The sequence below is a fragment of the Solanum tuberosum genome, unplaced genomic scaffold, assembly GCF_000226075.1.
Source record: "Solanum tuberosum cultivar DM 1-3 516 R44 unplaced genomic scaffold, SolTub_3.0 scf00549, whole genome shotgun sequence".
NCBI lineage: Eukaryota > Viridiplantae > Streptophyta > Magnoliopsida > Solanales > Solanaceae > Solanum > Solanum tuberosum.
Genome location: NW_006239490.1, coordinates 131,501 through 148,135, shown reverse-complemented (window position 1 = coordinate 148,135; position 16,635 = coordinate 131,501). Strand labels below are relative to the sequence as shown.

General features: G+C 33.7%; 2 protein-coding genes across 2 annotated transcripts; both read left to right on the top strand.

The window, feature by feature from the left end:
* The first annotated feature begins 3,079 nt into the window (after positions 1-3,079).
* LOC102581180 (uricase-2 isozyme 1-like) lies at positions 3,080-9,304 on the top strand. Its single transcript, NM_001288366.1, is given in 8 exon segments — positions 3,080-3,291; positions 3,831-3,923; positions 4,703-4,778; positions 6,114-6,223; positions 6,803-6,894; positions 7,053-7,226; positions 7,458-7,551; positions 8,960-9,304. Coding segments are annotated over 8 exon segments (924 nt in total). The 5' UTR covers positions 3,080-3,090; the 3' UTR covers positions 9,044-9,304.
* A 2,150-nt stretch (positions 9,305-11,454) lies between these two features.
* On the top strand, positions 11,455-14,723 carry LOC102580841 (apoptosis-inducing factor homolog B-like). Its single transcript, XM_006365621.2, has 4 exons — positions 11,455-11,840; positions 12,467-12,723; positions 13,431-13,876; positions 14,171-14,723. Exons 1-4 carry the CDS (start codon positions 11,617-11,619, stop codon positions 14,438-14,440), a joined length of 1,197 nt encoding a protein of 398 aa, XP_006365683.1. The 5' UTR covers positions 11,455-11,616; the 3' UTR covers positions 14,441-14,723.
* Positions 14,724-16,635: the final 1,912 nt, after the last annotated feature.

The window sequence follows — 16,635 nt, the reverse complement described above, 5'->3', positions numbered from 1 at the left end:
AGTTGTCCGTAGATTTCACTTAGACACCTCAATTTAGCTTTGTACCTATTGAACACTTTATATATTCAAAAGTGAATCCAATTAGACACAAAACGTTGACATGACAAAAAACGTGTACAACACTCTCCTTAAGTGCGTGAAACAATAAAAAATGATATTTTTTTCTTTTTCTTTTCAACTTATACACCTAAATTAAATAAATAACAATAATAATAATAATTAATTAAAAAAAATGCCGTCTTCTCCCATCTTCCTCCCTCCAATTGTTCTTCCTTTTTTTTTTTTTTATAAATATTCCGATAAAGCTCCATTGTTTCCGATGAAAATAATATTCCAGCAAAGTTATTAATTATTTTTTCCCGACAAAAGTTCATTTTTTTTTATGTAATTGTGATAATGATGACTAGTGAAAGAAGATGAAGACCATGAATGAAAGGTTTAATTCCATTAGAATGAACATTGATTGAGGGGTTACTTAGATGGATAGCAATGATGTATTATTGACGCCGGTGAAAGGGATAAGATTCGATGGAGAAGAAGAAGTGGGTGGAGGCTATGGTTCAGTGATAGTTGAGGTGCAGCGTCTCAATGCTTAGGAATTAAGATTCGACGACATTGAAAATGGAAATAAGTAGCGGTTGAGGTGCAGCGGCACTGTGGAATTGGAAATAAGTTCCAATGGAGAAGAAGAAGGGTGGGGTGGGGGATATATTTTTTTGTTTTCTTGAAGTTCCTTATGAATTATTTAAATAGAGTTATAAAAGAATTTAATCCAATCGACATGTGTCATCGTTCCATTGGTCCATTTGGTATGCATATGCGTTTGAGATGCACAAAAAGGTCATATAAATTTATTAAGATTTAAGTATTCAATGGATACAAGACTTTATTCGGGTGTCTAAATGAAAAATGTGGATAATTTTAAAGCACTGATATGACTTAAGCCAAAAAAAAAAGGTCAAAAATATTATAAGCATAAATCATAAATTACAACAACATCAAACCATAAAATATCAGGACTAAAAATATTCCTAGGTGGACAGGCAGACACGTTGACCTACTGTATAACCTATAGTACATGTACTCCCTCCTATAGTTAAGCATAATAAAATAAATAACATAAAGCATTAAAGTACAACAAGATCAAATCATAAAATATTCCTAGGTGGACAGGCAGACATGTGACCTCATGCCTATATAAATTTTAATATAAACATGTACTAGTATATCTTTTTAGTTTTAGAGCTCGTTTGTATTGACTTAAAAATTGATCAAATTTATTTTTAAATCGTTTTTAACTTTTGGAGTACTTAACAAAGTTACAATGAACTTAACTTTTAAAAAAAAGTTAAAAATCAAAAGTATGACTCATTCCTACTTTTTTTGACTTAAAAGTCATTTAAATTTGTCTTTTTATTTTTTGATTTAAAAGTTACTTTTTAAAGCCAATCCAATCGGGCTCTTAATGTTTTTGAATAGTTTGTTACTAATTATATTTAAGAAAAATTGTATAAAATAACAAACTATTAATTCAAATTAAATGTTATAACCACAGTTTGATTTAATTGTAACCCGTAGCAAACAAATGTCATTCGCGCCTCTCCCTGAATTTCTCGCTCGCCACTCTTGATTTCTCGCTGGGCAGTCTCTCCCTCGCCTCTCTTACTTCATACAAACACAAATGTATAAAATGTATTTGTGTTTGTATAAAACGAGAGAAAACTGTATATATACATATCATTTCGTTCATCTCTCTCCCTAGAGAATCTCGCTCGTCACTCTCCCATATCTCGCTCGTCACTCTCACTTTATACAAACACAAATGTATAATTGCGTTTGTGTTTGTATAAAAAGAGAAAATTTTATATATACATATCTTTTCGTTCGTCTCTCTCCTTAGAGAATCTCGCTCGCCACTCTCCCAGATTTCGCTCGTCACTCTCACTTTATACAAACACAAATGTATAATTGCGTTTGCATTTGTGTTTGTATAAAGCGAGAGAAAATTGTATATACAAATACAAATACATATATTTTCGTCCTATACACTTATAATTATACAAATACAAATCTTCCTTTGTCCAATTTTCTTTTGTCTTTCTCTCTTTCTCGCTTTATACAAACACATATTATATAATTGATTCTTTTGTATATGTATATCGAAACAGATTATACAATTGATTCTTTTATATATATATACCGAAATATACATATTAGTAGCCATAGCAAGAGCGCAATTATACAAACTATAACTATAACATACAAACAAATATGACTTTTATGTTTACTAAACCTAAAATTTACTCCTTAAAAAATATAAAATAATATACTTTTAAAAATGTGGGCTGACCCGACAAGGGCCACAACCCACGTACTGATGGGTTGGGATGGTTTCTAGCCCACCAAATTAGTGGATCAACTCGGCCTGACCCGTCAAATTTCAAAACTTGTATGGGTTAATCCGGATGGGATGGGTCAGCCAATATTGACAACTATAATTTCAATGTCTTGTCCTTTTATTTATGGTTTGAATTTTAACTAAACCTAAAATTTACTCTTATTTTTACCACTGAAATATTTTGTTACTGCAAAAATAAAATTCTAACATAATAATATCCATCATTTTAAAAAATTAAATAATATGTTAAAAAATATATTTTTAATTTTTATATAGTTTTTAAAATTTAGCACTTTTATGTTACGGAATATACACATAACAATCGTATCAAGAGATTAATACTCGGTGAAAGTGGAAATAAAAAAAAGTCAATAATTATTTAAAGCGAAAAGGAATCAATATGAATTAATAAGGAATGAAAATAAAGAAAATTAATGAATAGCAATATGTTGCGTAATTCCACGAATATAACAATTTTCAGGCGGTATATTCAGCCCGTGATATATATATTACAAAACATGCACAAAAATAAGACAAAAATATATTCTTAATAGCTTATATAAGAAAAATATTTCCATGATTATAATTATATTAAAAGAATTTGCTTAACTTCCCAAATTGTATGTAATCTATAAGATAATTATTTGATAGATTTTTATATAGCAGAGCACAAGTTCACTAGTGAAACGAAGATGGCGGAATTGAGCGGACTGAAACTGGAGCAGAGGCATGGAAAATCCAGAGTGAGAGTAGCTAGGGTTTGGAGAGATCGAGATGGGAAACATCACTTTGTTGAATGGAGCGTTAACATCAGCCTCATCTCCGATTGTTTACCTGCCTATGTCTCCGGCGATAATTCCGATATCGTCGCCACCGATACCATGAAGAACACTGTAATTCCTTCTACTTCTCTTTTTCTATAACAGCTTATTCATATGCATAGATGAATGTCTAATAATGAAATCTTAGTAAGATTCTAATTTTGTTAGATCATCAGATCAGGGCGGCTTATTTAACTGAGTAAAAGTTGGTACTCACACGTCCTTAACTTAATCTTTGATTTGAGGTTGGGATTAAAATAAATAAAAATTGCTAGAGAGCCTCTTTGGGGACTAAAGCGCTACTTTCGTGGCTTGACTCTCTGGCTAGCCACGGATCTGTTGATCAATTTCATCATCCGTGAAACTAGTACAGAAATGCTGGTATTTTGGTTTTCACTGTTTTTTTCCGAAGAAATTGGATGATCCTGAGTCATGAATGACATAATGAGACTGTAGGATTGATCTAATTGTCTAAGATATTGCATGATCACGGATTAGATAATTAGCTTGTACTTTTTTTTTGGAAAAAAATTCTGATTAAATTCTGAATTATACATTTTACTTGAGGATTTCTCTGTATTGTTGGTTCTGATTATTGAATTGTGAAATAGGTATATGCGAAAGCTAAGGAATGTTCAGAGCAACTTTCAGCTGAAGATTTTGCCATTGTACTTGCAAAGCACTTCACCTCCTTTTATCAGCAGGTAACACTTCGTCAAAATCTATTAATCACCGACTTTATTTGGGACTGAGGCGTTGTTGTTAATATCTAATAATGAAATCTCAGTAAGAAAATAATTGGATGTCATGGAACAGTGTTTTTGGGACAATTTTGTGATTTTTATTACTGGAGTAAAATAAAAAAATGGAACACGGTGGCCATTGATAGGCTTGATTTCTACAGAGAATGAGAAAAGAAGAGATTAGAAGAGGAAGAGAAGGATCAGAGGAGAGAGGGAGATAACGTGAAGAGGAAAGAAAGAACTGAGATAATCCTCAATTTTGTATGCTTTTCACCATAGGTCCAACCCCGTTTATATGAGCGAGCAGACAATCGATTAATTTCAACCACGTGCCCCTCACTTGATCATTATTATATCTGGGTTCATGACACTCTTGCCAATTGCCATGTAATGATGTTAGTTATCTGCCATTGACTACTTGGTTATTTTAGCCACTGAAGTAAGTAATTGTCAGAAAGGTACCATGTTAATTAAACATCTAGGGTACGTGCTCTCAGTGTTCTGAAAGACACCTCATTTTTTCGCACAGATCAATCTGAGATTATGTCCGTTAATCTGTCAATTGCTCTGTTCAGAAGAATAAACAATTGTGTATTGTTGCCTTGTGTTGTGTGGAGTTTGGAAATTCTTGTGCTTTGTCGTGACGTTGCTTAATATAATTATACGACTGACTAATATGGCTTCTACGATGCACTTTACATGGATCTTCTTAAATGCTTTTTCATATTCTGTTGTTGTAGGTCACTGCTGCAATTGTTAATATAGTTGAAAAGCCATGGGAACGCATTAGCATAAAGGGCCAACAACATGAACATGGTAAGCCTTTTGATTTACGACAGAATATGTTGCATACTTCCGTAATGAATTTCCCCCTCCCTTTAGAAGTTAAAGTGAAACTCTAACTTACCTTATGCTGCTAATCTCATAAATTGTAGTGAGTATGCCGGTTGGCTGATTTCCCCCCTTTCTTTACTCTCGCTTCATTTCCTTGATGTCAAGTTAATTTTCTTAGATCAGCACATGAGCCATTTTGAATTCTAGTCCCATTGTAAGTTATGATAAGACATTTTGTGAGTAATTTAACATATTTTTTCCCTATGTTATTATCTCTTTCAGAGAATTAGCCAGTGTCACAGACTTCTGTACTTTCATTTAAATATGCTGTCAAACTTGATAAGGCGAGACCAAGTTCAAAGTCAAGTCTGAGGCAATTTTGCTTCCAAATAATGAGTTATTTCCATCAAAGCTTCCTAAATAGTCTAAATACTCCTAACTTTTTTTTAAAAAAGAGAGTCTAAATTCTCCTATTTCTCATTTGATCATGATCATATTTGAAAATTAGATCTTTATGAAATGCTAAAACATTAAGCTTGATAATGGCTACAATCTGGTTAATGCAGTTAACTAGATAAACCTGATCTAACATTGTAATCCTTGTTTGGACGCATCATGAGATTCCATAGTTTGTATTTGCTTGCTTTTGGTTTATGTTAGAATAAAATCAATCGGGGTGATTTCTTCTCATCTTCCTAAGTCTTGGTAGGCAGAGTTATCTAGGAGACGAGCACCTGCAACCTTCTTTTGTCAAATGCTTCCAAGAGCTGTTTTATGTCTGAAACTACTTTTTTTGGAAATACTGTTCGAATCCGTTTTAGCTGATCATATCAATTTTTAGCTAATAAAAGGCCTTAAAGTTGGTCCTCTATCATATATTACAAGGAGCTATAATTTCCTGAAACATAGTTGCAAAATCCTAAGAGTTGCAGTTTGTGGACCCCTTTTATCTTGAATTTATTGGCTCAGAATATGGTCCAATCTGGGAGTTGAATACTGGAGGAGACAGACACCTTGATAAAGGGGTTTGCAATGTCCTCATTGTATGAATCAAAAAAGAGTTGTTTCTAGTGATCCAATGCTCAATGAGTTTAGAGGATTCAAGTGGTTGCATGGGAAAAATTTAAGCTTTGGAATGCTCGAGTGCCTTAAGCCATAATGTTGCTTTTGTTTGATATCTCTAACTTGTTGCACCTCTTAACTTTGGTTTCCATTTATACAATCTGATTTTCTATCTGATGAGGTGATGTACTGATATTAATGAAGAAATTGGGTTTCCTTGAAATTAATGATTGTTGTATGTTGCATCATTACAAGGTTTTAAGCTTGGCTCTGAGAGACACACAACTGAAGTAATGGTCGATAAATCAGGAACATTGCGCCTGACGTCTGGTATTGAAGGATTATCAATTCTGAAGACAACTAAGGTAATCCCTGTTATACATCTGGCTAAGTTTCTTTATTTTCTGCTTCTAGTTGCTGCAGGTAAAGTTACAGTTCCACATACCTAAAAACAAGAAAGAAAAGGGTTCTGGAGTTTGAATGAAAGCGTTTTACAGTATCCTATTAAGATATGTGATCCTCCTTTAGTAAAAATGAGATATGCCACGCTCCAGGAAGTCAATTTAGTTTGTTTTCTTTCGACTCTCCCACCTTCTGAACGGAGTTAGTGGAGGTTGGGGCTATGGATCAGCTGCAAGGCAACAAGGGTTGTACTCTCAGGAATGATATATGGAGATATAGCTGGTATATAGTTTGAGATGGTTTATATGTGGGCCAGACAAGATCCATTCGGCCCCACACAGGTCCTTAGTCTTCCTTGCTCTAAAATTGGAGCTCCAGCATCTAATATACTTCTTCCTATGGTAACTAGGAATTTTTTTTACATGTGATTAGAATTGGTAGTACACCTTTCTTGATACACCACCCTAAACAAATGGCTACCAATTTTTTTCGCATAATAAGTGCAGTGTCGATTTGTATAACAAATAAGCTCATTGAAACAGTCAGGTTTTGAAGGATTCATTAGGGACCAGTACACTATGTTGCCTGAAACTCGTGAAAGGATGATGGCTACAGAGGTCACTGCATCTTGGAGGTAAATTATTCATCTTTTTATTTTTCTAAAAGAAATGGTGTTAAAGTTTTCCGACATGAATGAAATTTTAGTCTTGCTTTGTTAGTTGTTAGTCATACTACCATGTTTCATTCGCCCATTGTTGACCGTGCTGTGAACCTGAACATTGGTTCATATAGGTACTCTTTTGAATCTCTCTCAAGTCTTCCCCTGAAGCCTCTGTATTTCACAGAGAGATACATGGATGTGAAAGAGGCCCTGCTTAACACATTCTTTGGACCATCTAAGGAAGGAGTATACAGCCCTTCTGTTCAAGCCACACTTTACGAAATGGCAAAGGCTGTTCTTGGAAGGTCTTTCTCTCAATTCCAACTCATAAGACGTTTTCTCATTTTCCTCGCGCACACATAAGAGAAACTAAACCTCGAAATCACTTTATTTTCTTCTTCAAGTTTTATTTTTTTTATGACAAGGGAAACCCGCAGCCGCTACCCTTTGGGTGCGCACAAGGTAAAACCCCCACTCCTATGCAATAGCTCGCAAACCACATAAATCCTTACGGTTTCTTGGTATTGTGCTTTCAGGTTTCCTGACATTTCATTCATTCAGTTGAAGATGCCAAATCTCCATTTTCTGCCGGTCAATTTGCCAAGCAAAGATAAACCAGTAATTGTTAAGGTAAAGTTGCCCTTCCCTCATTTACTGGACTACAGTGGAACTGTGTGCTGCAATGCAGTGAATTTGATGATCAAGTTATTTCCCAACCCTTGTAATGATATTTACCAGGCAAATTCCCGTCCAAAACTGGACCAATTTCCATGAGAAAATATGGTCAATTGCTTAAACCTGCTCTCTACCTTAGCAAAACTAAATAAGCCTTAATTGAGGCCTTCCCTTTGTGATGACAGAATTGGGCGTTGTCATCTATAGTTAATCTATAGATTAGTTTAATTTTGGTAGGATGTAAAACTAATCTATAGATGACAACTCCCAATTCAATTGTAGGATATAAAGCTAATCTATAGTTAGTTAACTTTGGTTGGATGTACAACTAATCTATAGTTGGTTAACTAACAAACTAATAATACAGCTGGAATGTTAGGGAACTAACTAACAGTTCAGCTAACTTTATTGACAGCTGAATCCTCAATATTGCGGAATATACATTACCTGTTCCAAAATAAAAGAAAAAGAAAGATAAGAAGACCAATGGAGAACCTGAGTTGTTTTAGGAAAGCAAGACAGGCTGGATTAGTTAGGGGGAAGGGTGGGACTAAGGGCCAGGGGAAGTCAAGGGTGCTGGGGCATTGAATAGAGGTAAAGTAGTGATGTCTGGGCTTGGGAAAAAGGAGCAATCATGGAAGTGAATCAGTGGAGCTGGGATAGAAGATTCTTAGTGATTAGGTCCAAATTTTATTCATGCTAAAGAGAACTTAAAAGTAGATATACTGCAACGACATCAAAATTGATGCTTAATAAATGCACAAAAACTATGTGTAGCCGACACCGGCTAAGAAGAAACTTAAACAAACTACGTAGATGTTCTTTCGACCTGCTTTTGCCATGGCATGGTGGCAGCACAATCATCGAATACTCTAATCTCTGAAAGCCAGAAAATACTACCTTTTTCGAAGCATTGAAAACATGTCAATACTGGAGGGATGGCCTACATGGATTTGGTCTCGGGAAAGGAAGAGAGCAGTGATGGGGGGGCTGGAATTTGTTGGCAATAATGAATCCACATTCTTAATTTAATATTAACTTAGCCCATCATGCCAAGTCGTGGTGATACAGTATCTACATGTAATGGAAGAGTTTGAAACAAGAGAAGTTAATGCAGTAGGTACAGTTAATGATCCACGTAAACGATTCTCGAGTTACATATCTTTAACCATGTATTGTCCAGTTGCTTCAGATGTTTTAGTTTTCCAGTTTTCTTGTTGCATTGCATATTGCATGCATTCAGTCAAGAGAAAAAAGTTATGATGCTACAAGGTTGATCTCTTGGGCATTATATACCACTGATCATGTACTTCTCTCACGAGCTTGAATCAATGATTGATATTTATCTATGGTAACCTTTCAGTTTGCTGACGATGTTTACTTGCCAACGGATGAACCACACGGAACAATTCAGGCGACTCTCAGTCGTCTTAGGTCAAAGATGTGAATTACTGCTGATCAAATGGTACTGCCTATGTTCATTTGTTTATATTTAAGTTGTTACCAACCCAAAGCCACTCAAGGGGAGAAATGTTCGTAGCAAGAAGCAACAACATATAACATGGTTCTGAAACTTTGGTAGTTCGTTGTACACATGTAATATATGGGTGTCTAGTTGTTTTTGTCATGTAAAATAAATGTATTGCAACATGATCTATCATTGTGATGTAATCCATCTGGATAATAAATCGACGTTATAATATGAAAAACTAGAATCCCTTCAAGTTATAAATTTTGGTTTCTATTTGATCAACTAAATTTAAGAGAAAGATTTTAGATGTTTGAATTTAAAATAAGTTTAAAATATTAGTTTGATTTTAAATTATTATATACATGAAGGATTGAATGAGATTATTTTTTAAAATATACAAAGATTATTTTCTTTAAAATAAATTAAAATAATATATTATAAATTATACAAACTGGATAAAGATATATATGTATTAGACTATTAGTCTTTGCTTCTTTGGCAATGAGTGTTGTGCATGTATTCCTTATTAATGAGATCATAAGTATTGTCATAAACATATTTCGTAAGGAAAATAAGTTTTCGATTTTAGAGGCAAGAAAGCGTTTTGAATTTTTTTGACGTTTAAGAAAAACATATAAGATACTATTACTAATGTTTTGACATAATATTTTTTACATATATATTAGAAGGCAATAAATAAAAAGCTCATTTATTTTCATTTTCATTTGTACTCAACACATTCCTAATTTCTATCAAGGCATTTTAAAAACAAAAATTCTTTTGTCATCGAGTTTTGACTTGTGTGACGTGTGATATATGCTAAAAAGTGATTATTATTTTTTACGAAAAACAGGAATATTAGATCCCCATAAAATAATCCAAATATGATTATACTACTGTATATTAGAATTTAGATCATTGTTTACGTCATTTTAGTCCCTTTAAATTCTTCAACTACCTATGATATAATAATATAAAAAAAAAAGGCTTAAGTCATACACAGCCCCTTAAAGTTGTCCGCATATTTCATTTGAACACCTCAACTAAGCCTTTTACCTATTGAACACCTCTAGTACTTTGAATTGATACCTATTTGACATTTTTTGGACAATCAGCCAAAATATTAAGTGTGTGAGATACACTTGCTATGACATGACACTATGACGAATTAAATAATAACATCTGTCAATTGGATCCAAAAAAAAATATTTAAAAATATAATTCAATATGAGTGAAGAAAAATATTTTAAATAATAAAAAATAAAATAAAATTTTTAATCCCTGCACAATTCCCCCACCCCACCAAACCTTTCCCCTGCTACCCATGACCAGCCCCCCATCGGCTCTTTCTCTTTTTTGTTTTCTGTTCTTCTTTATCATAGATTAACAATGACAAATTGTTAAGATTCAAAAAAAAAAAAGATTAAAAAACAAATCTTTAATAGTTACCATTGTTATCAACCACCCAAGTTCTTCCCTGTTACCTATCAGAACACTATTCTCCTTTTTTTTTCTTCTAATCTTCTAAATCAACAATGGCAAATATAAATTCTGATTTTCCCTTCCACCGGAGCTGGTGTCGACACCAACAAACCATCGCTCTACTTCTTTCATCTCTTTCATTGGCGTCGGCAATACAAAATACACCATTGCTATCCACTCAAGCTAAATATTCATTCTCTTTCATTTTGATAGCATGAAAATCTTTTACTCATTGCCTTCATCTTCTATCCATTAGTTACTATTTATTGGAATTGGAACAAATAATAACAAACTTTTGCAAAAAAAAATCAATTCATATTTTTTTCATGTAATAAATTGAGCTTCATCAAGATATTTGAGACATAAATTAACATAAAAAAAGAAAAATAAGAAGAAGAATGGCAGAGGGTGAGAGAAAGAGAGAGGTGGAGGGGTGGGGTGTGGTGTGTGGTGTGCGCATGTGTGTAAGAAAAATGATGAAAATGGTGGAATAATAGACATAGGGATGGGAACAAGACGACTACTCTTTTTTTTTTTTGTTAATTATTTTTCTTTCTTTTTTATTAATTTAGGTGCATAAGTTAAGGAGAAAAAAAGAAAAAATATTATTTTTTAATAACTCAACGCGCTCAAAGAAAGTGAACCACACGTTTTTTGCCATGTCAACATTTTGTGTCTAATAGGAATGACTTTTGAACAAATAAGGTGTTCAATTGACACAGGAATAAGTTAGAGTGTCTAAGTAAATTATGCGAACAACTTTAGATGGTCGGAGATACTTAAGCCTAAAAAAAAATGCAAAAAAGCTTTAACACACAATTTGTTCTTTTCTTCTTTCTTACTTTTCTTCCAACCTAGCATTTTAAAAACAAAAAAAATAAGCATAATCTGTAAAGCATTAATTCTTTTCCCAAATACTTAGAAGAAATCCAGGAATCTTCCCTTTTTTCTATTCAGAAAATCCAATTTCCTCTTGATTTCCTTGTTCTAGAAGATTCCTTTTTTTTTTTCCAATTTCTTATGTTGACACACACGTAATTTTTTCTTGTATATAAGAGGATTATTTGATGTTTTGTTCTCCCAACAATATTAAATTGCAGATTTTGCGTTTATACAATTTGGGTTTGCTATTTCTTGAATTTTTTGTCTTAAAGTTGTTATTTTTATCTGAAATTTTGGATATGAGTTCAGGGGGAGAAAAGAAAAATGTGGTTGTGATTGGGGGTGGAGTTGCTGGTTCTGTTGTTGCTAAAACCCTTAAAAGTGAGGTCAATGTTTCCCTCATTGATGAGTAAGCATTTCTATTTTATCAACTTTTTGCCTCTCATTGTGAATTTGATTATGTGTTAGCTTTATGAGTGTCCCTAATGCGTCGCGAAGATAGAGATAAGGTTTGCGTATATGCTCCTTCGTAGATCACACTCGTGGGATTACACCGGTTATGTTGTTGTTGTTAGATTTATGTGTGTTCCATACCTTGCAAAGATAGGAGTAATGGGGTAAGGTCTGTGTACATCTTCCCCATGTCAAACCCCACTTGTGGGATTACGCGAGTTATGTTGTTGTTAGCTATATAAATGTCCCTAACGTGCAAAGATAGGGATAAGGTTTGCGAACCCTTCCCAGATTCCACTCATGGGATTACACTGGTTATGTTGTTGTTAGTATGAGTGTCCCTACCTTGCAAAGATAGCGGTAAGGTCTTTGTACATCCATACCCTCCTCAGACCTCACTTGTGGGATTTAGACATGTTATGTTGTTGTGTTGTTGTTAGCTATATGAGTGGTTTAAGGATTGATCGTTTCAATTTCTTGATTTTTTTTATCATGAATACTTGTTCAATTGTTTGTGCTTGTTTATTACTCTACTATTAGTTTATTGTGCTTAAATTAACTGAATACTTGAAAATGAAACAGGAAAGAGTACTATGAGATAACATGGGCAAGCTTGAGGTGTATGGTTGAACCTGAATTTGCAAAAAGATCTGTCATTTCTCACTCTGAATACCTTCCTCATGCGAAAATCATTCCATCAGCTGCAGTTGACATCACAGACACTGATGTATTGACCAAACAAGGCAGCCGAATTGCATATGACTATCTTGTTGTTGCCACTGGTCATACACAAAGCGGTGCTGAGGCGAGAACGGAGAAGATCAGTCAATACCAAGCAGGTATTGGTCCAATCTCGTGGTTACTTTTGTGTTCTGCTTTCATAGAACTCAAAGCTTGTGTGTAACTAGTTTTACTTTTATCTTAAGACACGAACCTTAAGAAATTCGACGGTTTTCTGATAGGTAATTGAGTACTCAAATGGTTATATATTGCCATCACCTTACAAACAGCTTGTCTTACTTTACAATCTGATAGTTTTTGAACATGCACAATTACCTTGTTTTAGATCAACACTTCACCTTTATCATAGTCGTGCATTCTGTTTCATAATTTCCGTCACTTCAAAAACCATATAATAATAGAAAACTTTAAGAAAGGGGATAGGGTGTATGGAAAAGGAAGGAACAAAAAGAAAAGAGAATCAGATTTATCTTCTTGTTTTCTGTTTAGGAACCTAGAGAGGCTAAAAGAAATTCTTAGCTTTAGTTATGTCAGCAGTACATATTACTGGATGTTATTCGTAGAAAACCATAGATTGATGTAAGCTCTTTACATTTGGTATACCAAGTGTATATTGGGACTTAGATCACGACATCATTAAAAATATGACAGCACAATAGCAAGATACAAAAGCAAATGAAGCAACAAATGACAGAGTAGTAATACAAATCAAACTTCCATTGTTCATTAAACCAAGCTGAAATTGTTCATTAAACTAATCAGGGTATGTATAACTTGTGCTCAACTCTTGTTCCTTGGTCTACAGAGTATGAAAAGATAAAGGCTGCTGACTCCATATTAATAGTCGGAGGAGGGCCAACAGGTGTGGAGTTGGCTGCTGAAATTGTTGCAGATTTTCCTGCTAAGAAGGTGACATTGGTGCACAGGGGATCAAGATTATTGGAATTTATTGGAGAAAGCGCCAGCAAAAAGGCACTTAATTGGCTTACTTCGAAGAAAGTTGAAGTCATATTGGAGCAATCTGTCGTTGTTAACTCTCAATCAGATGGTGTTTATAGAACATCTGGTGGAGAAACTATAGTTGCTGATTGCTATTTTCTTTGCACCGGTACACTATTTGGTTCAGCATGGTTAAAAGAAACTATCTTGAAGGATAGTTTGGACAGTCGTGGAAGGGTAATGGTTGATTCAAATTTGAGGATTAAGGGTCGCAACAATATCTTTGCTATTGGGGACATCACTGATGTTCCGGTAAGTCAACCATACCTTTTTAAGTTTCTTACAGCTTGTTGTCATCCCTATAAACCTTAAATGTACATTCAAGAAAGCGTTTTTCAAGAACCTCTGTCTATGCATCTTCTCTTCCTAGCTCCTCCTCGTATAGAAAAGTCCAAGCAAGTAACTAGACCTTGTTAATATGTGTACGCTATGTAAATGGATAACTATTATTCTACCAATAAAAGCTCCAATGAATCGTAGTAGTTCTTGTGTCATAATAAGCATTTTACATGGAAGACATCCTTACTTTGTGATGGTGAAATGCAGGAACTTAAACAAGGATATTTGGCTCAAGAACATGCAAAGGTAGTAGCCAAGAACATCACGTCGTTAATAAAGGGAGTGGAAGATGATCACAAATTGGCTGTATATAAACCAGCAACCAAGGCATTGGCTATAGTTTCTCTAGGGAGAAAAGATGCAGTGGCTCAATTTCCTTGTTTGTCAATCGCTGGACGCGTTCCAGGCATGATAAAATCTGGGGATCTATTTGTTGGAAAGACGCGCAAAGGACTTGGTCTACAGCCCGGTGTTTAGTTGTCCTGCTTATAGGGAAATATGCCTGCTATAGAAGTTGCGTTTATTTATTTATATTCAAACTTTTTCGTTTGATTATTACATGTTATAGGTTAAGGTCTACGTATACAGTACCATCTCCATACTCCGTTTGTGGGTGCAGGGATTGCACTGTATATGTTGCTGGTGGTGGTTATTTTAAGTGGTGTGTGGTTCTGCAGCCCTCAGTTCTTTTATTCCCCATCTTTCTGAGCACTTAAAAATTGGCATGCTCCAAAAAAAAAAAAAAGGAACTTTTGTTTTGGATAGTTTGTTTATTGTTATGGATTATGTAAAAAATAAAATATTATTGATTATGTACAAAAAGACGCTGCTATTTTAGGAATATGACTTTCCAATTGAATTTAGTGGATTTTGAAGTAAGCATGAATATGAGCAACCAGCCCTGAAATACATTAAAAAAATATAGTCAGAAATATTCTAGAAGCGAATAGTAAATATCTCTCTGCAGATCCTTCTATCACCTACGATAAATAGAGGTGAATCATTTGAGTCGTAAGTAACTAAGTGAAAAGAAAGAGAAAGAAAGCAAGACAACAAACAACAAGTGAGTGAAATCAGAGAGAGTTGCTAGAGTGTAAGAGCAAAAATGAGCAAAAATGTTGTGTGAAAATTATAAGATCAAAATGAGTTCTTACTTTGCAATATTCAACATGTTTACTAAGTCAAATGTCTGGTGAACAAATTCGTAAATATAAATTAGCTCATCGAGAGCTTTCCAATTTGTACTAGCACTATATGGCAAGATCCATTTGTTGCTAAGTTAAAGATAAAAAAGTAAGTGCACTACAATCTACACCTTATCTCACAATCATAAAATAGAAAAGAAATATCCCCATTGAGCTGTAAATGTGCATCTAATATTTGTAGTAGTAATAATTAAGTAAAACAATTTGATTTTCTTGTTTTGTAATGTAAAGTGTATTATTTAGTGGAGTATGAATGTAAAGGGGTATATTTCTTGTTCAGAAATTACTCATAAGTCAATGATACTATTATAGTGTCATTGACTAATGAGTAATTTATGAACAAGAAACCTTAATGATACCAATACATACTGATTTAGTATCAGTTAAGCGAAGTTATTAGTCTTAATGATACCAATATAGTATATGATATTGATTTAGTATCGGTTAGGCGAATATTATAAACCTTAACAATTGGGGTATGGGCTGTAATTTTTTTTTTGAGAGAATGGTATTTCTTGAATTATTTTAGATTGAGGTATGAACATGTATTATTTTGAGTTTTATGGACCATTTATGTAGCTTTTCCTATTATTTAAAGTCTATTTTTGTAATTTTTTCAGATGCAAAGTTATTAATATATTTTGTAAAAAATTAATTTGAGATATTTCTTTCTTATTATATGAAAATATTTACTTTTTTTTAATAAATAGTACTTCCGTTTTAATTTGTTTGTTTGATTTTTGACTAAACACAAAATTTGGAGTTCAATAAGAAAAATAAAAAGACTTTAATCTTGTAGTCTTAACTCTCAAGTGTATTAAGGTATCTTTACTGATTTTTGTAACACCAAAAGATTGTCACCATAGCAAAAGGTATAGTGACCAAAAGCCACTCGACAGTAAGGAGAGTAGCCCCACCTACTCTACTTCCACCATCGCCATTTTGGCGTACAGATTTCTCATCTTTGAGCTGTGTTTAGTGCATCTTTAAATTTATGATAGTTCAAAATTTGTGAATCCTATTCCATTGAGCTACTTGCTATATCATTGATTTGGAGTTTAATATGGAACTAAATGAGAGATTAGAATCCTTGTTAGGATGATTAATAGTTTGATTAACCACTAAGTAGTGTAAACTGGCTGCATTGTGCGATCACGTGTCAACAAAACCATTGGCAACTCACTTATTTAAAGATAAAAAAGTGAGTGCACTACAACTTATAAAATAGAAAAGAAATACCCCATTGAGCATCTTTGATCAAAGTAGTATTAATTAATTAAGTGAAACAATTTGATTTTCTTGTTTAGTAATGTAAAGTGTAGTGGATTGTGTTCTCATCTCTTTTAATTAAACAAACACTTTATCATTTGTCCCCCATTCAGAAAAAGGTAAATCATTTGGACAAAACCACTTAGCCTAATAATAACAAAGCAGAGAGATTAAATCTGCTAGGCTCTTTCATTTAGT